This window comes from Neofelis nebulosa, chromosome 4 (genome assembly GCF_028018385.1).
Source record: "Neofelis nebulosa isolate mNeoNeb1 chromosome 4, mNeoNeb1.pri, whole genome shotgun sequence".
In the NCBI taxonomy this organism is placed as follows: domain Eukaryota; kingdom Metazoa; phylum Chordata; class Mammalia; order Carnivora; family Felidae; genus Neofelis; species Neofelis nebulosa.
Genome location: NC_080785.1, coordinates 117,197,812 through 117,222,185, shown reverse-complemented (window position 1 = coordinate 117,222,185; position 24,374 = coordinate 117,197,812). Strand labels below are relative to the sequence as shown.

The following is a 24,374-nucleotide window of genomic DNA, read 5'->3' as shown; positions in this document are numbered from 1 at the left end:
GCTTGGAAAAATGAAAGCAGGGAGCTTTTCCCTTTGTGTGGTCCCATGGCGACTCTAACTCTGGCCCTGTACCGGCCTCCAGAGGCTGTGGTTAACATTTGGGGAAGTTAAAGGAAATCATTTTCTGGCTGCCCAGGCCCCGGCGGGCCTTCCTTTTTGCTAGAATTGCCTCAGCAAGGTGTCTCCACATGGCTCCCCTCACACTGGGCAGGCACCAGGCGGAGAGAGCGGAATGCCTTTGAATCATTCAAAGCTGAGAGTGTGGGTTTTTCCTTAATATGTGTAGTGGTGTGGTAGATGGAGTATTTCATGGTGGGGAGATGAAAAGGAACCTTTGGGAACAAATTAACTAGATCCTTTCTAAGGTTCCTTCCAGATTTAACACCCTGATCCTGCGTGGTGCCAGCCTCTAGGCTGTGTACCCTCTGCTGTCCCCTAACCAGACTGCTTTTTGAGCTAGTTATACAGATGCTTCTGACTGCTCCTTAATCAAAAGGAATGGGGGCAGGAGGTGATGGTCCATTGGGACCTATTGTGTGCCAAAAATTGTGGGGTTTTTCTGAAGTTGTTTTTTTTTTTAAATTTTTGAGAGAGAGAGAGAGAGCATGAGCGGGCCAGGGGCTGACAGAGAAGGGGACAGAGGATCTGAATCTAGCTCTGCACTGACAGTGAGCCTGACGTGGTGCTCGAGCTCACGAACCACAAGATCATGCCCTGACACAAAGTCGGACGCTCAACTGACTGAGCCACCCGGGTGCCCCCCAATTTGTTTACAATAACATGACGTGAGGGAGGGGGTTATGATTCTCATTTGACAGATGCATTCACTGAGGCTCAGGGAGATGTGCACATTTAATATGAATACAGGACCCGTGTGATAAACCCTAAGCCAGGAGCTAGAGAAACAACAGAGAACACAATGTAAGTGTTGCCCACGCTCAAGGAGCTTACTGTCTAGTAGGGGAGAGAGAGACCCTAGTGAAACACCCCCACACGTAAATGGTATTAGGAGAGTCAAGTCTGGGCTAGGGAAGACTTCCTGGAGGAGGTGACCCTTGAGTTCAGATTGGAAGCATGAGTAAGTATTAACGAAGCAGAGAGTCGGGAGCCGGATGATCAAGCAGAGGGAAAAGCACTTTCAAAGCCCTTGAGGCAGGAAGGAGCTTCGATCTTTCCCAGGGCTCAGAGGTGTGTGTGGCTAGAGCATGGAGAGGGTCATAGAAGGCGATATTCACTGAATCCTGGGAGGAGTAGACGGGGATCAGCACCACATGACCTCCTGAGTCCAGAGTGAGCAAAGAGATTGCATGAGAAAGAGAGCAAACTAGATTCTAGGTTCTGTGCCTGTCATACCTGTGATCTCATTCAATCCTGGAAGCCACCCAGGGGTAAATATTTTCGCCATTCCATTTTATGCAGGAGAAAACTGAGGCTCAGAGAAGGCAAGTAAGCATGGCCCCACGGCTGGTCAGAGGTGGCGCTGGGCATCCTACCACATTCAGTTCCAAAGCCCAGGCCCTCCTCAGCTTCTCACCTCAAGGGCCTGGACACGGCAGGTGCCATCCCCACACCACCCGCCTGCCACGAGCCTCCTCTTCCAGGTGCAAGATTTCCCGCAGGGAGAGCCCGGGCACACGCCCCTCAGCCCCGTGTTTTTGGCTTCTGGCCTGCCTCTGTGGCATCCTTGCTTGGAATCAGACAGAGAAACTTGGGGTCTGGTAATTGTATTCCATTAAGCCTAATTAAGATGCAAATTTGTACAGTTAATGAAGAAGGCAATTTGGAGGCAGTTTGGCTGGTGACACAGGACCCTCCTCGGTGCCGCTCCTCTCAGTAGGTGGGTCTGAGGATATGGAAAATGTATGCACCGCCACTCACCAAGCTGCCTCTGGCCGCTCTCCAGGGATCAATCCTTTCTGCTGAAGAAGGACAACCCAGCCCAGGTAGAACACACTGTGCACAAACGACTCAGATCACATAATCCCTGACGCGGGGATCACCTCGTTCTGGGCCCTTGGACCCCCACGCACAGGCTCTGCCCTGCCCAGGTCCCCTTATGTGGGTAGGAGGGCCAGAAGCAGTTTTCTGGAACCAGACTGCCTGGGTTCGAATCCTGATCCACCCTCACCAGCTGTGTCTTTGGGCAAGTTTCTTAACCTGGCTGGGCCTCAGTTTCTTCCTCTATGAAATGGGACACAAATAGGTCACTGTGAAGATGAAGTCAGATAATGCATGGAAAGTGCTTAGCAAGCCCCTGGCACGTGGATGTTGGCCACTGTGGGTAGCAGTTCTGCCCCCAAATCCTAGGCTCACAAACTTCTTTTTGCTGCCGTCAGAGGTCTCTCGCCTTGGAGTTGGACTTTACTCAGGTCCTGGATCCCCTGTCCCTGTGGTCCACCTGGCTGCAAAGCTAGGGTACACCCAGCCTCTGACCTTTGACATGGATTGCCACTTATGGTTGGTTGTTCTCCCATCCTTGGATACCAGAATTGGCCTCTGACCTGGACTTTCTTTCAGTACCTGATCCCACTCCTCCTACCACCTGGCTCCCCCTGCACCTGTGGCCAGATTCATTTATAAATACATTACTCAACTGAAATCATCATGATTATAGCTGATATTTGTGGAGGGCTCACTGGGTCAAGCTCTTTGCCTACAATCATGTTATTTTGTCCTCACAACAATTTATAGATGCAGAAGCTGAGACTCAGAGAGGTAGAGTGACTTGTCCAGGGTCACACGGCTGGTATGGTGGGGAACTGAGCTCAAACTATGTCTGTCTGGCTTTTTAAGCCTTTTGTCAAGCTACTCGAGAATTCCCAGGTGCCTGCCATGAGCCAGGCCCTATGCCCAGCACCTGGGGCAGAAAACACTGTCTGTAACTTCGAGGGCCTCGCAGACTTGTAGGAAAGAACAGACAGGAGGACAGACCGTAACAGCAGGGTGAAGTCCTGTGGCGGAGGGAACCCATGGGGGGAGCACTTGGCTAGGGAGTTGAAGGATGGGTGGAAGTCTCTGGAGATTTGCAGTGGAAAGGGCATTCCTGGAGGTGGGGAACAGCAGGAGCAGTGGCATGGAGGTGTGAGATACTTGGGTGTATTGAAGTTTGGGGGTCAGGAGTTGGTAGGCAGGGAGTGGCAGTGGGAGGGGGAGCCAGGAAAGGCAGGTGGAAGCCAGATCACGCTGACCCTCAAAGGCCAGGCCAAGTCAGAACTTGGCAGAGGTTTAGAGTGACGTGTTCAAGACTCAGACAGACCTGGGCTTGAGTCTGAGCTTTTCCGCTCACTGGCTGTGTGACCTTAGACAAGACTTTACCTCTCTGAGCCTTGGTTTCTTGGTCTATAGAATGGAGGGGGGTGGTAATCAAAAGGCCTCCCTTCCAGATTTGTTGCAGGAAGATGCACAAATGATCAGGACCGTCTTTGCAAAGTGAACCTTCCATATGCACACACTGTTGCCCTCATTTGGGAGGCTAGGAGATAGGGAGCCACTGCAAGAGCCAGGGGACAGGGGTGGCCATCCCCTCATGTCCACTGGGTCTGTCTAGCCTGTGCCCTGACAGCTGTCAAGAGGGATGGGTTTTGTGGACCACCCAAACCAGATCAGTGGGTAGAGAAAAGGGGGAGGTTTCCTCATTCAGAAGTTTATTGTTTAAAGGTGAGAACAGTCTTTCCACATTGTACAGTGTATACAAGAGTGGGGCAAAGAAGAACTTAAAACTGTGTATTTCAGGGGTGCCTGGGTGGCTTAGTGGATTAAGCGTCCAACTTCATCTCAGGTCATGATCTCCTGGTTAGTGGGTTTGAGCCAACCCTCTAACCATGGGTCATGACTGTTGGGCTCCGTGCTGATGGAGTGGAGCCTGCTTGGGATTCTCTCTCTCCCTCTTTCTCTCTCTCTCCCCCCACCCCACCCCTTCCCCGTATGCTCGCAGGCTCTCTCACTCTCAAAATAAATAAATACACTTTAAAATATTTAAAAAATAAAATGGTATAAGGGTGTATATTACAAACTTTCAGATTCCCTTCACAATCTTTTCGCATCTGTTTCTTGTTGTACCCATTCTTCCCTTAACACTTTACCTTAAATGAATTTTATATTGACTTTTTTTTTTTGCTTAACTTTGTCCTGACACAATACTATTTATTAAATCAAAAGCTTAAAAAAAAAATGTCACTTAAAATCCTACCGAGATAAAACTGGGGATTTTCAGGAAACTTTTCTCCCAGGATACACACTTATCCAATTTTGCATAATATGATTATACACTATTTTGTGCCCTTCTTAATTTGACAGCCATGAACATCTTCCCACATCAACAGAAAAAGCCACATCATTATTAACAGCTGCATTTTTTCTCAGTGTTCACATGAGCCAATATTTAACCAATCCCGTAATGATTGTTGTTTATATAGTTTCTGGTTTTCCAATAATAGAAACAACTCTGGTGAACACCTCTTTGTATGCTGTGGGATGACAGATTCTCAGAAGTAGGATTGCTGAGGAAAAGGATGTATATTTTAAAGACTTTGAGTACAAAAAAAAATTACCAAACTGCACTCCTGGAAGAGAGCCCTAATTTATCCCACCACAGCTGTAAGAATGCCAGCTTCCTGCACATTCATCTGCCTTGGATTGCTCATGTTGATAGGAAAATAAAAAAAGCCCAATTAGGAAATACAGTTGACCCTTGAACAACACAGGTTTGAACTGCATGGGTCCACTCGCATATAGATTTTTTAACAGTATAAGACTGTAAATGTATTTTCTCTTCCTTATGGTTTTCTTCACATTTTCTTTTCTCTAGCTTACTATAAGAATACAGTATCTAATACATACATAAAATATGTGTTGATGGATTGTTTATGTTATCGGTAAGGCTTCCAGCTAATAGTAGGCCATTAATAGTTAAGTTTGGGGTGAGTCAAAAGTTATACATGGGTTTTTGACTGTACGAGGGGGTGGGGGGTTGGTCCCATGACTCCCATGTTGTGCAAGGGTCAACTGTACTTAGCAAAGAGATTTGGAAATTGTTTATTTGTGATGGTAATTTTTTGAGAGAGAGAGGACAAGCAAGGGAGAGAGGCAGAGGAAGAGAGAGAGAGAATCTTAAATAGGCTCCATGCTCAGTGTAGAGACCAACGTGGGGCTTGATCCCACGACCCTGGGATCATGACCTGAGCCAAAACCAAGAGTTGGATGTGCAACTAACTAAGCCACACAGGTGCCCGTGATGGTAATTTTTATGTAGAGGCTCTTTATTCTTTTCTTGGCACATCTGATCTGATAATAAAACTGCTTCTGGTCTGTTTGGTGGAATTAAATCTATCAGTAGTTTACAGTGTTTGCCTCTTAGCCCTGTGACTTCCAGAATCTCTTCTGTCTTAGCTCAGGCTGCCACAGCAAAGTACCATCGACTGGGCGAGTAAACAACAGACATTTACTTCTTACTGTTCTGGAGGGTAGGAAGCCCAGGACCAGAGTGTCAGTATGGTCAGGCTCTTGGCAAGGGCTTCCTTCCTGGCTTGCAGACAGCCTCCTTCTCACTGTGTCCTCTCATGGCAGAGAGAGGACCCTCTGGTGTCTTTTCCTCATCTTATAAAGGCACTAATCCTATCATGGGGTCTCTACTCTCATAACCTCCTCTAAACCTCATTATCTCCTAAAAGCTCCATGTCCAAATACTATCACATTGGAGTTAGGGCTTCAACATATGAATCGAGGCGACGCAAGCATTCAGTCCATGGCATCTTCTGTGAAGACAAGTTTGGGAACCAGTGGGCTAGATCAGCACTTTCATGTGAGTTTTGTCTCTCCAGCGGTAGCCAATCAGCCCAGTTGTCTATTGAGTCTCTACTACATGCCACGCTCTGTTCGGTATACTCTCTTTGTGTATTGTGTCAGTGGAACATCCCTACAGGGAAGTAATTATTAACTCCATTTTGCAGAGGAAGATCCTGAGGCTCAGCTAGTAAGAGATGGAGCTCTGATTGGGAGGCTAACTCCAATTCCCTGCCCATTGTCACTCTGCTGCCTCCCCAGATAGACTGTAGACATGACTTGTGGAGGGTAGGGGTATGTCGTGCTTGTCTCTGGGTCCTATCCCAATGTCAACACAAGGTAGATAGAATCTAGTCCAGCTCTTTATGGGTAGAGTGAAGACCTTAGCGTTAGATGACTTGGGTTTGAATCCCCCCTCTGCCCTTACCAGCTCTGTGGCTTTGTCTTTGGCTTTACATCTCATAAATGGGGTTCATAATCTCTACTTTGAAAAACTGCTTTGAGGACAAAACCACAAATAATGTATGCACCTGGTACATAGTAACTACTAAATAAACTTCCTATTTTTGGTATATTCATTTAGTCCCCCAAAGACCCCTGGATCCAATGAATGGAGCACCATGGAGTTAGAGATAATTCCATGGACTCTCAGTATAATAACATCATTCATTCACTGATTCATTCACTCAGCAAATATTGATGCAGTGCCTGTTATGTGCCAAGCATCAAAATCCAGAGATGAACAAGATAAAAGGTCAGCTCCCAATGAGCTTACCTGCTAGGGGGATTGAGATAGAAGATAAAGTAGCAAGCAAATAAATCTATTTCAGTCGTGCTGGGTGCTATGAGGAAAAAAAGAAAGCAGGATAAGAGAAAATATCAAGCAAGCAAGTGAAGAGATAGAAATAACAAAAGAGAAGGCTTGGGCAGGAGAATTCCTTAGACCAAACGGACAAGTAGGGATCAGACCAGAGATAAAAATGAACGCACATGGGAAATTTTTAATTAGCAAATTTGGTGCCTAAAGGAATCAGCTAACAGAGCTCTCAAGCCAACGTTGTAAATCCTGAGGAAGGGGGTGCCAGCCAGGCGCTAGAGCTAGTGGCCCCCAATTGCAGTGATTATAATAATCACAGACGTTGCCCATTGAGCTCTTTTGTTTCCAGCTGCTAGGGGAGTACATTATTGCCGCCACATCAATTCAGCACAATGAGAAATGAAATAGTATTTCATAATCAGGATGAGACCTTGTTTTACCTTTCACACCAGAGCAGGTCTGACACCCTCCCCAGTTCTGGCCGTAGGCAGGGCAGCTCCAGACCCCAGGGCGTGGGCCTCAGGACCCAAAGAGCAAACCGTGGGCAGTGTTGGAAGCTCAAGTCAGGATAATAAATGCAGAGCGCTGGGATGGACCTCAGCAAGGAGTGGGCTTTCAAGATTCTTCTCTGCTGAGATTTGCCTAGGAGAGTTCTCAGCCCTGCCAGGAACTAAAACATCCTTCTTGAGAAAGGATCTGGGGCCACTTCCTGTAAGCTTAGATGCATGCAGCTCCTGGCCTTGTTCCTATGGTTTGGGCAGTGTTTCAGATCAGAATCATCCGGGACTCCTTATTTGAAATGCAGCTTCTGGGCCTCATGCCAGACCTCCTGGGTCCAGTTCCCCGAAACCTGCCTTTTGACAGGCTCCTCAATGGTTCCTGTGGCCTCCAGAGTTGGGGAATGGTTGGTTCGTAGGGGGGTACCCTTCAGGAGAATATTTGCAACCAGGATTGTCCTAGGACCACCAGAGCATGTGCCTGCTGCTGTCAGATGGCACTTGCCAGTCAGGCTCAGGGGCAGGGGCCTGGCCACATCCCCAGCACTGTATTTTTGCCTCAGAGAGAACTGCAGCAGGAACAAAGGCAGGAATTTCAGGACTTGGTCTCTGTCATGCTGTGAGGCAGTCTATGTGAGAAGGCTCTGACATACTTCTAATGAGAAGGAAAAAGAAAAAGCTTTGTAGATATATATTCTGGAAGCAAATGTGTGACTTTCAAATGGATTGTTTTCCAGCCTGGACACAATTTTCATTTCTCTCTGGTGAGTCATTACAGAAGTTACCTTTTTTTCTCTGCTTCTTTCAAGCGAAGGACACGTTTCATGGAGGGGCTGAGACCATCCCAGGGACAGGCCTAGCAAGTTTACACTTTGCCGAGTCCAGTTAGAGGACCCACTGAGGCCATCACAGGACCTCACCAGTCCTGTGCTGTGGGGGCCACAGACTCTCCTGACAACCAAAGGGATGGTCATGCCATCCCTGTTAGATCAGGGTTGTTTTCAGGCTATATAGCTGCCATCATGGTGGGTTTAATGAGAAAATGTCCACAAGTACCCTTTGGCATTCATGCAAATAACAATCAGACCATATGGCATAGTAATGAAGAGCATGGGTTCTGGGAACCATCTTCCAGCAGCTTCTCATCTCACTCAAAGTCAAAACCAAAGTACCTACCACATCTGCAAGGCCCCATGTGAACTAATCCCTGCCATCCTCTGCCTTCCTCTGTCACTCAGCTCCAGACATACTGATATCCTTGGTGTTTATCAAACATGTGAAAGATGTGTCCACCCCAGGGCCTTTGCACAGGCTGTTCCCGCCTCCTGTGATGCTTTCTTCTAGACCTTTGCATAACTCATTCCCTCACTTCCTTAGGCCTCTGCCCACGTGCCACCACATCACCCTGACCATCCTTTATACAATAGCACACTGACCCCAGCCATAATAACCTTCTTGTTTTCTCAGAGCATTTATCACTGCCTAATGTAGTATTTATTTACTGTTTTGTTTTTTTGTTTTTTTATAAACTGGCTCTGCTCACCAGAATGGATGGGAACTTTGTCTGACTTGGTTACTGCTATTTTCCCAACATCTAGTATATGTCTAGTGTATTATAGACCCTTAATATTGATTGATTACTTGATTGAATGAATGCCTAGCTTTGTTTCTTGCTAACTGGGTGACCTTGAGCTTCTTAGCAGTTTCCAAGTCTATAAAACGGACATGATAATAGAGGCTTACGTATTAAATGTAAGTCCTTTGCATGGCCAACACAATACAAGTGCTCCCTGGTGATAACTGACCTTAGACTATTATTACTTAGACCAAAAAATTAAGATAGAATGTACTAAAGAAAAGGAAAGAAGTGTGCAAAAGGCTGTCATGCTGAGAGATGACAGAGGTTCTGACCGGGTCAGGTGGTAGGAATCAGAAAAGCACCTCAGTAGGGGTAGCACTTGAGCTGGGCCTTTGGGTTGGGCAGGATCTCAGCAGGTCAGGAGGTCAGTACATTTTATAGAATGGTGGTGCAACAAAAAGGAACTGCGTGAGCAAAGACACAGGAGGCAGAGAGTTCAGGGACTGGTCAGGCTTGCTTTTTTTTTTTTTTTTTTTTCCCCGTTAAAAAAAACCGCTTTTAAAGTAAGAAGTGAGGAGGTATTGTATACAATCAAATAAAAATTCAGGTTCTGCCTCCTGTCAGCTCTGTGTCCTGTGACATTACTTAACCTCTCTAAGCCCTGGTTTCCTTATCTGGAAAAGAAATTTTAAAAGTACTTAGCTCCTAGCATTGTGCTGGCCATTTAACAAGACAATGCGTATAATCCCCTAGCACCACACCTGGATTCTAGTAAGAGCTATAAATGTGAGTTGGTGGTCCTGGAAAGAAGCAGACCTGGGGGTAAGGAGCCCCGGGTGAAGTCTTCACCTCCACCCCTGACGTGCTTGGTGATTTTGCCAAAGTCGCTTGTCTGAGGTCCAGTGCCTCCTGATTCTCCTGAAAATCCTGTCCTCTGTAAGAACTAATTACTGAGGCTGGTAGCTGCTTGCTGGGACCTGTGGCACTCGGGGCTGAACCTGCTCATACTTGTGTTTCCTCCAACAGAGCAGAGCCTCCCGTGGCCCCAGGAAGCAGCAGGCAGTGAGAGGTGTGGAGTCCCCAGTGCCTTCCTGTGCATGCCTGTAGCAGGTGAAAATGCACTGGAGACACAAGACGGAGACAGTAAATTGCTTCCTGTTGTCTTATGTCGGGAAAATAGTGCTGCTTTTACCCTTCTAGGCTTGGGCTGCCTCCCACAAGCCTTGTTTGCCTCTCCCACCTTTCTACTGCCTTTACCAGGCTGTGTGAGCTTAAAGAACAGACAAGTGGAGAGCAGTGACTCGGGAAGGCTTCCCTGCCTCTCATAGTCGTTTTTCCTAGCCAGTGTCCTTCACAATCCTGCTTCCTCAGGACAGGGAAAGAGACAGCCAACCCTTGATTCCTTGACTGTATTGAGAGGAGAGACTAAGTCAGATGGAGGAGTCACTGAGGTTGCTGCTCCCTGAATATCTGGACACGCGAATAGGAGTTCGTAAGAAAATGTAAAATATAATTCAGTCAGTGCACTGGCATCTACTAGACATTCACATTTAATCTACCTTGAATTCTCAGGAAGATTCTAAGAACCCCCTTCAACTGACAAATCCTTTCATGTTAGACACCTCCCCACCCCAGAATGCTGCAAGGAGTTGTTTGACCTGTTTTTCTGTTTCTCTCCCTTCCCTTCCCTTCCCTTCCCTTCCCTTCCCTTCCCTTCCCTTCCCTTCCCTCCCTTCCTTTTTCTTTCTTTCTTTCTTTCTTTCTTTCTTTCTTTCTTTCTTTCTTTCTTTCTTTCTTTCCTTCCTTCCTTCCTTCCTTCCTTCCTTCCTTCCTTCCTTCCTTTTTTTTCTTTCTTTCTTTCTTTCTTTCTTTCTTTCTTTCTTTCTTTCTCTCTCTTTCTTCCTTCCTTTCTTTTCTTTTTGCATTTGTTTTCTTTTCTTTCTCTCTTTTTCTTTCTGTCTTTCTTTCTGTCTTTCTTTCTCTTTCTCTCTTATTGTGGAAAAATGAACAGAACATAAAACTTATATTTTCACCATTTTTATGTGTATAGTTCAGCAACATTAAGTGTATTCACATTATCATGCAGCCATCACCACCATCCATCTCTAGAACCTTTTTCATCTTACAAAATTAAACCTCTGTACCCATCAAACACTAACTTCCCATTCCCCCTTTCCCTAGCCTTGGCAGCCATCATTCGACTTTCTGTCTCCACAGATTTGCCCTAAGGATAGAATCGTACAATGTTTGTCTTTTGTGACTTGCTTTTTCACTTAGTACAATTTCCTCTAGGCTCATCCCGGTTGTAGTATGTATCAGAATTTCATTCCTTTTTGAGGCTGAATGATATTCCATTATATGCACAGACCACATTGTGTTTATTCATTCATCTGTTGGTGGATTGCTTCCACCCTTTGAGTGATGCCACTCTGAACATGATTATATCAGTTTCTCCTTCAAATTGTGCATTAATCCTTTCTTCCAATTATTGTGTAGTTGTTCTGATGGCAGTTAGCTAACACCTCTCTTTAACATCTACACCCTGGGCTCAGGAACTGGGGGAATAGCAAAGCAGCAGGAGGCAAGGGTCAGGGTGGGGGTGAGGGACAGCCAGGGTTGGTCAAGACAAGGAACCAAAAAAAATGCTGTATATTCACAGCTGTAACTTCCCTGGATTAGGAAGGTTCTCTTGGTAACCATTTATGAAGACTATGATTATTTCCTAGTGTCTGTGATTGTTTTCATAAGAAGCTAAGTGGTTCCCATGTTATTATAAAACCCAAGAGTTGTATGGAATTTTAACTGAAATACCAAAATCTAAGGCTATTTGCCTGTCATTCATCCATTTGTTCAACTTCTTCTGAGTTTACTGCTCTATTTAAATTGTTACAATCAGTGGAGGTTTTACTGAGTTCTGGCAAACAGAAAGAGGGGGGAAAAATCAGTAGAAAAAAGTAGAATTGAAGCAGATTCCCATTTAGGAAAAAGATGGGAGGCTGACAAGAAAGTACAGTGGTTCAGGTTGCTGACTGCTGACACATTGTGTGGCCAGGGCCAAATTACATACATGTCCAGGCAGAGCAAGTGGTCCTCTATACCAGTGTGGTGTCAAGGCACTGGGAAGAATCCATCCTCCATCCTGAGTCAACTCCACCTCTCCCTTCCAATCAAGGTGCCTCACATTCCACCATTCAAGCACATTAGACATGCAATGATAGTTGTCCAAATGTGTCAGAAAGGGTTTTCCATTTTCAGAGCCACTCTCTAAAATGCAGATGTTCCTTCAAGAGAAGTCTGAATTTTATAGCCATAAGGACTTTTAGAGTTCCTCTAGCTCAATTGTTATCAAACTGTACTCTGAGGAATTTCTGGGCATACTGGGGCAAAGAAGGTCACAAGAGTCAAGCAGATAGGGCTCTGGGACCCCCATTCCTCCCCCACTAGTCAGAGCAATCTGCTTTTATCTGATTATAAACTTTTTTTTATATATATATAAGAACCAGTAGTTGAACTACCAAGGAAAGTGGTGTGGGATTTGAAAGCATCTGATCTAGTGCAACCCCTTTGTTTGACAGAGGAGGTCCAGAGAAGCTGAAAGTCACACAGCAAATTCATTCAACAAATATTTACCAAGCACCTACTATGAGCCAGACACACAGTAAACAAACATGAGTGGACAAATCCTGTGCCAGGAAGAATGGGCTCTTCTCTTTAGGGTGGGTCCTCTGCAGATTTGCAGAGGATGGGGATTGGACACATGGGGAGCGTCAGCAGGGAAGGGGACAGCCTTCCCCCCACCACAACGTGTGCCTGCCAGATTAGCCTTGTACCCCACATATGAGCGATGTCATCTCTCCTGTACATGCAAAAAGGAACAGGCATATGTTCTCCTTAGCGTATTGTTCTCCCACTGTATTGTTCCATCCTTGCTGATGCCCTACAATATGTGTACCTACTGTGTGCTGAGCAGTGCTGGCATATGAGGCTATAAAGCTGATGAGGGCATGGCTCCTGTTGCCAAGGAACCTCCTGCCTAACAGGAAAGAGAAAAGCTCCAGACAAATGACCACGCTGCAGAGTCAGCACTAAATGCCAGCCTTGGCATTAGGAAGGGAAGAGACACATCTATCCAGGGGAATGGGTCCTCTCTTATCTTCCTAGATTTTTAGTTAGGAACTTGGATGTTGGAGTCTGGAAGCCCTGGATTCAAAGCCCAGCTGGGCCATGGAACCATGGAGTCTGGGCAAGGGACAGGAACAGAGTTTCATATGAAAAATGTGGGTGATAATGATAGTTCCTTCCTGATGGGGTTGCTGTGAGATTATACATGATGAACACTTAACCTCAATAGATGTAGCTCTTATTTCTAGGGTTTACAAATAAGGCAATGGTGGGAGAGAAACATTCCAGACAAAGGCACTGCCCAGATACAGCGCCCTGAGGGCAAAGCAGGCAGCCTTGAACAGGACACTCCATGTGCTGGTGCAAAGAGCCATGGAAAGGAAGGTGTGATGGCAAATGACACAGGAAGGTGGATCCAGTGGCAGTAGGGCTCTTCCCATCCCAGATTGAGGACATAGGCCCCCTAAAATCGTTTATTAGCTTTGATCGTTTTCTTATAGAATCCTTGGGATTTTGTGTATGTAAGATCTTGTCATCTGCAAACAGAGAGGTTTTACTTCTTCAAGTCTGGATGCCTTTATTTCATTCTCATGCCTAATTGCTGGGCTGCCTTTAGCTCCTTTTATTTTTGGCTAGGTGAGAACCAGGCCTGGCAGGGTCAGAGAGAGGGACAGACTACCCTTTGGAGGGCTGGCCAGACAAGGGAGGGCACGCAGGCATAGCCCTGTGAGTGCCAGGGCAGACCTCTCAAGCCCCACTGTGACAAGTGCTCCCAAGCTAATGAGCAGAGGGGAGGACACAGGGAAATGCTTTTCTGTAGCACTCATAGCTGGAGCATATTTCTAGAGCATTCAGTAACTGGTTCTTGAGCAGCTCCCTGGTTCTTGGGGCTGAGGGCACAGAGATGACTCAGACTTAAATTTGGCACCCACGGTCTAATGAAAAAGTCTGATCAGTAATTAAGGTATTACAACTCAGCTTGACAAGGGTTACAACAGAGGTCTGTACAAAGTTCAGAAAAAACCTAGGGAAGGAAGCCAAGGAGCCCCGTCTACTAGAACTCAGCCTTAAAGGAAGTGACATCAGAGCTGGTTGTAAAGAATTAATTGAGTGTATTGCCAGGCGGAGAAGAGAGGAACAGGCAGCCCAGGAAGAGAGAACAGCATTTGCAAAGGTATGAGGGTGTGCGAGAGCCAGGCCTGTGGAGACAAAGTGGAGTATCGAAGAGGGAAGTTGGGTCCCGATGGAAAAGGCTCTTGTGTGAGGTCAAAGGTTTTAACATGCAATGCGCCACACTGCTTGGCCCTCTCCCTCGGTTTCCAGAGTAGACTATGGTTTTGAGTACTTCTCTTTGGGGCTTCTGTGGTGCTGATCGGAGTAATGGGCAAAGAAGACAAGGCACCAAGAAAGCGAAGTGGATTTATATTAGAAGTGCAAGGTGCCCTTCAGCTAGGTCAGAGAGATTGGTGTGTGGAAGATAGAAAAAATGCGAAGAGGGAACAAATGCAAGCTACAGTTTTTGAGGGGAGAAAGGGAGATTTGCTGGCAAGCAGCTGACACAGGAAGTGGCACAGTAGGGTAATGGATGGGAGAAGAGGTGCTGTGGGAGTTGTTTTGTTTTGTTTTTGTTTTTGTTTTTGATTTTACCTCTCTTAGAATCTTTGGTAAATGTTTAAGTTATTTTCCAGCTGTTTTCTTCCTGGATGTTGGACTTGAATCTCTTCTGAATGCAGTACCATGGTTAGACTGGACACAAGACAGCCCAGTTTCATTTGGGTTGCCAAATGGGGAGGTGGGGGTTATCCTGTGTGTCCTATTTGTGGCCTGGCAGCCATGGCAAGCCATTAGAGTTTCATTGGGAGAAAGAGGTGATTGGATGTGTGGTTTTTTAGAAAGATTATGTGGCTTCTGGGTTGAGGGGACCCAGATCAGAATCAGGATGACTATTTAGGAAGCTGTGAAACAGTTGAGCAGAGATATTATCTACGTCTGAACCAGAGCAGCAGTGGCCCAAATGGCCATTATCTCTGCTTTTTAGCAATCTGTGGTGCAAATCTTAAAGCAGCTCTAAGTACGAGAGGCCAGCAGTTGGGAAGGAAATTCCCTTTAACTGTGGGGTAGTTCAGATTTTAATACCCTACCCTAGGGCCTTAGATTTTCTTTGTGTAACTACACACCAGGAAGGAAGTTTATTTGAGTAGGACAGGGTTTCACCTGAGAGACTCACCTGTCACTTCTGCAGTGCTTGGAGACATCTAGACAGGACCACTTTCTTTTTGGTCTGTTGACTCACACATACACTCCAGGAAGTTTCTCTCTGGGAATTTATAGAGTCTGTCCTTACATTTGCAGAAGGAAGCAGCCACATGTAAGGTTTGCAGTCAGTCACTGGGGAGATGATTGCTGTTGGCACTGGCCAATTAACCAGCAGGACAGAAAGTTCTTGGATGAACAAGGACACAGCTCCAGCCTTCCCAAAGGCACATTGGAACAGGGGGAGAAGTGGGAGCCTTACTCATGTTTCCATCTCCAGCAGCTTGGCCTAGCATAACACCTGGTACTGCATCATTGCTTAATTAATAGTTCCTGAATATATTAATGAATTAGCATAACAAGAAGCCCTGAAAATGGTCACATTAGGTCAGGATTGTGATGTGTTAAAAAGAATTCATCCATTCACTCATTCATTATTTACTCAGCTCCTCCTGCCATTCAGCTTTGGATTAGGCAATGGTTCATAGTCTTGGCTGAATCTGAAGAGTTTTCAAAAATCCTGATACTCAGACCACACGCCAATCAAAATCAGAATCATTTGTGAGGGTGGGAACCAGACATTAGTGGTTTTTGGTTTGTTAAGTCTCCCTGTAGGATTCCAGTGTGCAGCCACAGTTAAGAACCTATGGGCTAGGTACTGGAATAATAGGTGAATATCATATTGTCCCTGCCCTTATAAGGATCAAAGTCTAAGTGAAGGATACCTGAGTTAATTAATTAATTAATTAATTAATTAATTCAGTCATTCATTCTCTCACTCATCCATCCATCCATCCATCCATCCATTAGAATACAGAACATTAAATGCCTTAATGGAGATATGGAAACAATACTGTGGAAATCCACAGGAAGAAATGTTTACATGTGGCTAAAGGATATAAAAAAGCTTCAAAGAGGAAGGAAATTTTAACATGAGTTTTGTATGATAAATAGAAGTTCAGTGGTGCCTGGCTGACTCAGTCAGAAGAGAATGTGACTCTCGATCTCAGGGTCATGGGTTCAAGCCCCACATTGGGTGTAGAGATTACGTAAACAAACAAACTTTGAAAAGAGAAGTTCATCATCTTCCTTCCTTCCTCCATCCTTTTCTTCCTTCCTGTCTTCCTCCCTTCTTTTCTTCCCATCTTCTTTATCGACTTTCCATCCCTCTCTTTCTCCTTTTCATCCTCCTCACCTGGTTGTTGCAGGCAGGCTCTGAGGTAGGCCCCGAAGGAGAGAATAGTGTATGAAAATGAGGTCCCCGCTCTGAAGGTACATCCTCTTCCACAAGGAGGGAATAACATGTGTAGAGCTTGAAGGCTGAAAGAACTTGGGGTGTCTGGGGACAGTGGTTTCATTATTATTGGAGTATACAACATCATGCCAGCAGCCTAAAGAATTTGGACTTTTCCTTAAAGGCATTTAGGAGCGTAATGATGGTGTGATGAGATTTAAAACAGTGCTTACCACATTTTAGGTGGCACCTGAAGTGACTATAAATTGCACACTGTCACGGTGTTGATTAATATTGAGTCACGTTGGTTTTCATTTCTTCTGATTACTTGCAGGAGAGTCTCAATTTAGTACAGGTAGATCTTTAATACCTATATTGCAAGTATTCATCTTTTTTTTTTTTTAATGAAGAACCTTCCTCAAAATATCTGGCTAGAATTTAATCACATTGTTTTGTTGTCATCCTATTTATTTTAATATAAAGCTTCTAGTAAATGGCAAAAAAAAAACCCAACAAAAAACAAAAACAGAAGACTGGCTTTTCATATGTGGTAGTAAAATAAACTTGAGCTTTAAAAAAAAAGTGGATCTGTTAAAAATATACATCAAGTAAATGATGGTACAAAAAACACATTGATGCAGCAAAGATTATAATGGGAGTAGGTAAATCACAGAAGGAGAGATCCATCCAGTTCATCAGTTTTTCTCTTTATGGGTCACGCTTTTGGTGTCAAGTCTAAGAACTCTTTGCTTAGCCCTGGACCCTGAAGATTTCCTCTAATAAATTTTTCTAAAAGGTTTATGGTTTCATGTTTTACATTTAAGTCTGTGAACCACTTTGGGTTCATTTTCTTATGAAGTATGAGGTTCCGAGTGAGGGTCCGTTTTCTTTTTTGCCTATGGATATCCAACTGGTCTAACTCCATCTGTTGAACACACCTTTTCTCCAGGTAAATTGATTTTGCACCTGTGTCAAAAATCTCCTGGACATATTTGTGCAGGTGTGTTTCTTGGTTCTCTATTCTGTTCCATTGGTCTGTGTCTACCCCTCCACCAATGCTATGGTCTTGATTATTGTAGCTATATAATCCGTCTTAATATCAGGTAGTCGGATTGCTCCCATTTTATTCTTCTTTTAAAAAATAATTTTACCTATTCCAGTTCCTTTGTCTTTCCCTATAAATTTTAGAATGGTCTCCTCTGTATCTACAAGGCATCTTGCTGAGATTTGGATAGGAATGCCATTAAATCTGTACATTGATTTGGGGAGAGTTGACACATTTACTATGCTGAATCTTCTAATCTGTGAGCACTGCATATCTCCCCATTTATTTAGATCCTTTATTTCTTTCATCAGCATTCTGTAGTTTTTAGCATACAAGTTCTTCTTTTGGAAGAACTTATACAAATTCTTCTTTTGGAAGAACTTATACAAGTTCTTCTTTTGGAAATGTATTGATTTCCTGTCATTCCGTAAGGGTATTGTCGCCAAGTGTGAGATTCTGAGTTGACATTTCTTTTCCTTTGGCATCTGAAAATATTGCATCACTTCCTTTGCATCTCCATATTTTCTGGTGAGAGATCTACTGTCTTTCTCATAGTCAGGTGTTTTTCTCTGGCTGCTTTTAAGACTTTTTCCTTTAGTTTTCCAAAGTTTAATGTGTCCTGGTGTGGGTTTTGAGAGAGGGTTATCCTGTTTGAGGTTTACCCAGCTTCTTGATTCTGTGGGTTTATGTCTCTTTACCAAATGTAGGGAGTTTTCAGCCACTATTTCTTCAGGTACCTTTTCATCCCCACTCTTTTTCTTGTCAACTTCCAGGACTATGACTACATGAATGTGAGGTCTTTTGTTATACAGTCCCACAGATCCCTGGGGCTCTGTTCTTTTTTTTTTTTTTTTCTTCTAGACTGTTTTCCTTCTGATGTTCAGATTGGGTTGTTTCTATGTCTTCCAATTACTGATTCTTTCCTCTGTTTCCTCCATCCTGATGTTGAGCCCAACCATTGAGTTTTTATTTCAGTTACCAGATTTTTCAGTTCTAAAATTTCCATTTGGTTCTTTTTTTTCCTTCTTCTTCTGTTTCTTTGCCCAGATTTTCTATTTTTTCATGTGTTGCAAGCATGGTCCCATTTGCACATTGAAGCATTTTTATGATGGTTACTCTAAAATGTTTGTCGGCTCATCCTAGCATCCCTGTCATCTTGGCAGTGGTATCATGATTGCTTTAAAAAATTTTTTGATATAAAGTCTTCCCAGTTTTCCATATGAGAAATGATTTTCAACTAAAATGCATGCATTTTAGGGGTGCATTTGAGACTCTGGATCATATTAAGTTTTCTGTTTTATGAGACACCTCTTTGGCAGGGGAAGCAGGGGGCAGTGGGAGGAGGGTGTACTGCCTCATTACTTCCAGGTGGGGGTAGAAGTCCAGGTTCCCTGCTCAGCTTCTGTGACATCTGAAGAGGGAGGGTTCTTCATTACTTATGAGGCCGGGGAAGTTCTGGCTCCCTACCAGGCCTCCAGGAATAACTCCCTGGCTGGGAGGGGTAGAGGTGCCTCCTTACTGTTCCACATGTGGCCTCCACTGACTCTGGAGGGATGGGGTACAGGGCCTGTCTCTGCCTGAGGAGGATGAAAGTCCCTCCGAGGGAATGTAGGACCACCACTCCAGCAGGAAGGTCAGGTTACTTTGTAGCCTGGCAAGGGGGGACATCTTGGCTCCACCCAGCCTCTGCTAGCCAGGATGGGAACGCGGCTCTGGTGTTTTCTGTGGTGTTTGGCTGAAAATAGAGCAGTTTTCATCTAGAAGTTTTCTATTTTGCTAGGCTGCCCCTTTCCTGTCTTTTTAGCTTGAAGTCTCAGATATATAGGGCCAAACAAGAGCCCAGGGAACTCATCACTGTGTCATTCTTTGGGTCCTGGGATTCCTAGCTGGTCTGCCTTTGCCTCTCCACCTTTTAGACTTGTCTTATGTTTGTTTTAAGTATAATGTTCAGGGTTTTTCATTGTATTTGGCAGAAAAATAGGGAAAAATAGGGAAAAGTGACTGTACTTAATCCCCCCTGAACCAGATGTGCCAGTATGTTTTAAGAGGTCTCCAGGTACCCAGGGTTGAGAACCACTGATATAGGCCATAAGCTTCATGAGGGCTGGGGTTGTGTCTATTCTTTACCTGTAATAACTTCTGTACCTGATGCCTCAATAAGGATTTTTTGGATGGATGGATCGGTGGAAGGAAGGGAGGATGGATGGGTGGGCAGGTGGATGGGTTGGTGGATGGATGAATAAATGAATGCATATGAGAATGGAACGAGCAGCCAGAATGATTCACTCTCACCAATGCCCCCATACACACATACCTCAGTCTAGCTAGACACACGCCTGGCCCCAGCACCAGTAGGGGGCTTGGCCAGCAGGTGGCGCTGAGGAGCCCCAGGTGTGGTCCTGGGATGACTGCTGCAGTGAGGTCACTTGACTGAAGGAGACAGACATTAAAGAAACTCCCAATTACCTAGGAGCACTCTCTTATAAACATCTCATCTGCTTCTCCTTTCTCTTCTGCCAGCTCTTTTATTTACCTCAATATCATAAATACTTCTTTTTTTCTCTCTCTCAAGAAGAGAACAGACTGGATAACTTTGATCATCAAAAGTGCCTTTCTCAAGGCTTAATCTCCAGGGATTTGGAACAAAAATAAAACATTATTCATCATGTCCTGAAATGATACGTGTGTGTATGCTGGGCCCGGTGGTGTGTGCAGTGTCTTTGTCTAATGTTAGCACAGATGTTCATAGTTCCAATTCCATGAAATCTTTATTTGAAGTGTCTATTCACTTCTCTCTTTCTTACTAGAGTGAAAAGGTGAGTGAGCTAGAGCAGGAGGTCTGAAGCCCACTCAAATATCCTAGAAGGTGGGTATTACTTGGGCCTTTAGCGAACTTGGTCTTCAGTCATTTTTGGACCTTAGTGCAGGGCACCAAGCCCCATAAATTCCAGAAATCTCTGTTTCCACACCATTAAAATGGAAGAAAAAAAAATGATCCCTTTATCATAAAGTCAGTGTGAGAATTCAGTGAAGCAACATGGAAACCCTCCTAGCCCAATGCTGGTATGTAGGAAACCTTTGAAATCTTACTTTTCTTTTTGTTCATTGCTTTTCAAGGCCAGAGAGTAAGAGAGAATGGAGCTGAGATTTTTATACTCCTCTGTTTACCATTTAGTGGTAATCATCCTTCAGTGTCCCATCCCTGGCCTCATTTCAGTATCCCAGCCTGTCCCACCAGGGGTAGGGCATGGGAAGCAGAGACAAACAAGTCCAACCTCCCAAAGTCTTAAGCCAAGTTATCAATGAGAGAAGATCACAGAGGCACAGGAGGAGAGGGGTGATGTCACTCAGTCACGTCCATTCCACTTCTAAGGATTAAGAAGTTATGTGTAACATTGTGCCCCTTCCACAAGAAACCACGAGATTTATTTTATCTAAAACTCAGTTCCAGCTAAAGCTGTCTTTCTGTTAAGCAACTATTTTGCTTTCATGCAAACAACACTAGAATCTTGTAATTGATCCTGTTTTCTTCTTTGTTCTGGCTCCTGGGAAGCTCAGAGTCAAAACTGTGGTCCAACTCTAGTGGTCCATTAGGATCCACCTTAGTTTCATCCTTATTTGCCTAACATTCTTTACTCCCCTTTAAAAAAAAATCCTAGTGCCTGGTAGGTATTTTTAGGGAGCAATACTAGTGTATGAAGATAGGTTTTTAAAACAGACAGAGATATGGAAACCTAGACAGCCCCTTGCTTGAACTACTGAATTTTTTTTAATCAACTTTTTTTGAGATATAATTTACATACTATGAAATTCACCCATTCTAAGTAAATCATACAATTCAATTATTGTTAGTAAATTTCCAGAGTTATACAATCATCATCAGAATTCAATTTTAGGGCATTGCCATGACTCTCAAAGATTCCTTCCTGTTTCCACGTCTAGTTTCGGGCAACCACTAATCTACTTTCTGTCTCTATGGATATCCTATTGTGGACTTTTTACGTGAGTGGAATCATACAGTGTGTTGCCTTTTGTGTCTACCTTCTTTAGGAGTTAGCATTTTGGTTTTGCAATTTATCCTTGCTATAACATGCATCAGTACTTGGTTTTTTGGTTTTTTTTAATTGACAACTAACATTCCATTGCATAGTTATACCGTCTTTTGATTATCCATTCACCAGTTGATGAAAATCTGGGTTGTTTCTACTTTTCGGCTATTATTAATAATGCTAGAAATAGTCACATGCAAATCTGTGTGTGGATCTCTTGAGTAGATATCTCGGTGTGGAACCACTTGTTATTATGATAACTATGTTTAACTGTTTGAGAAACTACCAGACTTTTCCACAGTGGATACACCATTTTACATTCCCACCAGCAGTATATGAGGATCCTAATTTCGCCACAGTCTTATCATTATCTGTCTTTTAAAAGTATAGTCATCCAGTAGACGTGAAGTGGTGTCTCATTGTGATTTTGATTTGCATTTCCCTGATGACCAGTGGTGTGGAGCATCTTTCCACAAGCTTCTGAACCACTCCTGTACCTTCTTCAGTGAACTCTCTATTCAGATCCTTTGCCCATTTTTAAATTGGGTTATTTGTCTTATTGAGTTGGAACAATTCTCCAAATATTCTGGATACATCAGACATACAATCTATCAGATATATGATGTACAAATATTTTCTCCCATTCTGTAGCTTTTTCCTTTCTTAGTGGTGCCTTTTGAAACATAAGAGTTTTAAATTTTGACGAAGTCTAACTTAGCAATTTTTCTCTGTATGGGTTGTACCTCTGGTGTTGTATCTAAGAAATCTTCAGCTAACTCTAGGTCTCGAAGCTTTTCTCTTATGATTTCTTCTGATAGTTTTAAGAGGTTTAGCCGTTACATTTAGGACTAATGTCAGTTTGAGTTAGTTTTTGTGTGTGGTGTGAGGGAAAGGTCTAGATTCATTATTGTGCATGGAGAGGTCAGTTATTGCACCACTGGAGCCATTTCATTTGTCCCCTGCCTTCTTCTCTCCCTTCCTCTACTTCAGCATGCCTGCAGATGAGCAACACCGCTCCTCAGTGGCAGCCGTGGCCCCCACTTTCTTGTCACTTCAGTTCATGAGACCAACAGACTCTCTTGGCTGTACAACCCCAGTCCCAGTTTTCCAGAAGAGAGAATGGGACTTGGCCCTTCCAGGTCAGAGGACATCCCCTAGTCCAAACACATGTCTAAGGATCAGATTTACCCTGCCAGGGGCCCACCCCTAGGTGGATGATGGTCCTCAGAGAAGGAAGCTGGTGAGCTGGGCAAATACCCCCACAAGGAGTCTATTCCAGGGTCATTTCTAGGGTCATTATCTTATATTTGGCATTCCGGATTCCCTTTGAACTAGCTTGACATTTCCAGCTTGGGGCTCACACAGGTCATGCCCTCAGAATTTGTTTTTGCTTGACCTGCATTCAAGTGCTCAAGAAAACAAATAAAACAATTGAATAGTTGGCATTTTAAAACTAAAAGATTTCGTGTACAAATCCAGCTTTTATGCTTCATTTTAAAAATAGGCAGATCTGGGTCTACAGCAGTTGGTGGCATCTGAGCAAAGAATATACCCTCCAGGGTGCCCCAGTCCCCTCCACTCCCTCTTGCTCCACACACAGTCCCCGTTCTTTTTTTTTTTTTTTTTTTTTATTGTTTATTATTTTTGAGAGAGAGAGAGAGACTGAGAGCAAACAGGGAAGGGGCAGATAGAGAGGGAGACACAATCAGAAGTAGGCTCCAGGCTCTGAGCTCTCAGGACAGAGCCCGACGTGGGCCTCGAACTCACAGACCGTGAGATCATGACCTGAGCTGAAGTCAGACACTTAACCGACTGAGCCACCCAGGTGCCCCTAGTCCCGCATTCTTATTAACTTTCCCTCCCTGACTCTGTGAGACATTTGAATATGTGCCTGCACCCCCAGAAAACTCTTCAGGGGTGCTCTCATCTGCCTCTTGCATCTTATCCAGAGACTAACTCTTAACCCAGCACTGCCCTCGATTCGAAGTCAGACATGTTCCTGCAGCACTGAGTTCATAACAGGATTTTGCTATTTGCAGTCTGCTTTCTGCACCATGTGTCAGTAGCATTGACACCCAAGTCTGGGTGTTTTATGGAAATTATGCCTTGGCCAGATTCGGTGAGAATCTGCTGCACTTGGGGTACTTCATGCATGGCACCTCTCTTGTGTAATTAGAGCAAATAAATTAATATTCAGACTTACTTGACTAAAATAAGCATCCAGCGCCAAGGATTCCCAGCGAGTAAAACAGTTGGGAATAGGGAGTGGTGGGTGAGGCACTTTAGAATCCATCAAGAAAGGAATCCCAAACTCTCACTTTTCACTAAAGAAAATAAAAGCTGTGTTAAGACTGTGGAAGAGTTTCCTTTGAAAACATTTTTTTCCAGTGGAATACCTCTATTTTGTTTTGAAAAATGAATGCAGTTCGTTCCTGCTTTTTTCCCTGTTACAAAACTAAGATGCTCTCATTGTTGATATCTGGGGAAATGCCAGGAATAATCAACATCACCTCCCACCCAGAGGAAACCATTGTTAACATAACGTAATAGAGACTCACCCTCATTCTAAACCTGATAATAGAATCATCCTGCACAAACAACATCTGTTATAAATTTAATTTCATTATAAGCATTTTTCCGTATAACTAATGGTGCTCCATAAATGTGATTATCAATGACCGCATGATATTCTACTCTGTAGCTATCCCATAATGTATTTCATTTCCAAATGTTAGATTTATTTCCTCATACTGGCTATCATAAATGATGTTGCAGTAAGCATCCTTGTGTGTGAATCTGTACTCATCTTTTGGATTAGCATGAGAGAAATTTCTAATAATGAAGTTTCCAGGGGCACCTGGGTGGCTCAGCTGGTTGAGCGTCCAGCTTCGGCTCAGGTCGTGATCTCACAGTTCATGAGTTTGAGCCCGCATCAGGCTCTGTACTGGCAGCTCAGAGCCTGGAGCCTGCTTTGGAATCTGTGTCTCCCTCTGTCTC

The 24,374-nt window shown here is 44.2% G+C and overlaps 1 protein-coding gene across 3 annotated transcripts in view; it reads left to right on the top strand.

Moving 5' to 3' along the window:
* Positions 1-24,374, top strand: part of HRH1 (histamine receptor H1) — a 78,746-nt gene that overhangs the window by 43,899 nt on the left and 10,473 nt on the right. Inside the window, exon 2 of one of the 3 annotated variants that reach the window (XM_058725982.1) lies at positions 9,701-9,817. The exons of 1 other annotated variant lie outside the window; for it this stretch is intronic. In XM_058725982.1, the coding sequence (XP_058581965.1) occupies positions 9,772-9,817 (46 nt within the window). In that variant the 5' untranslated portion in view covers positions 9,701-9,771. Of the gene's footprint in view, positions 1-9,700; positions 9,818-13,875; positions 13,971-24,374 lie in introns of those variants that run through there. One more of the 3 variants, XM_058725984.1, reaches the window with a different exon arrangement.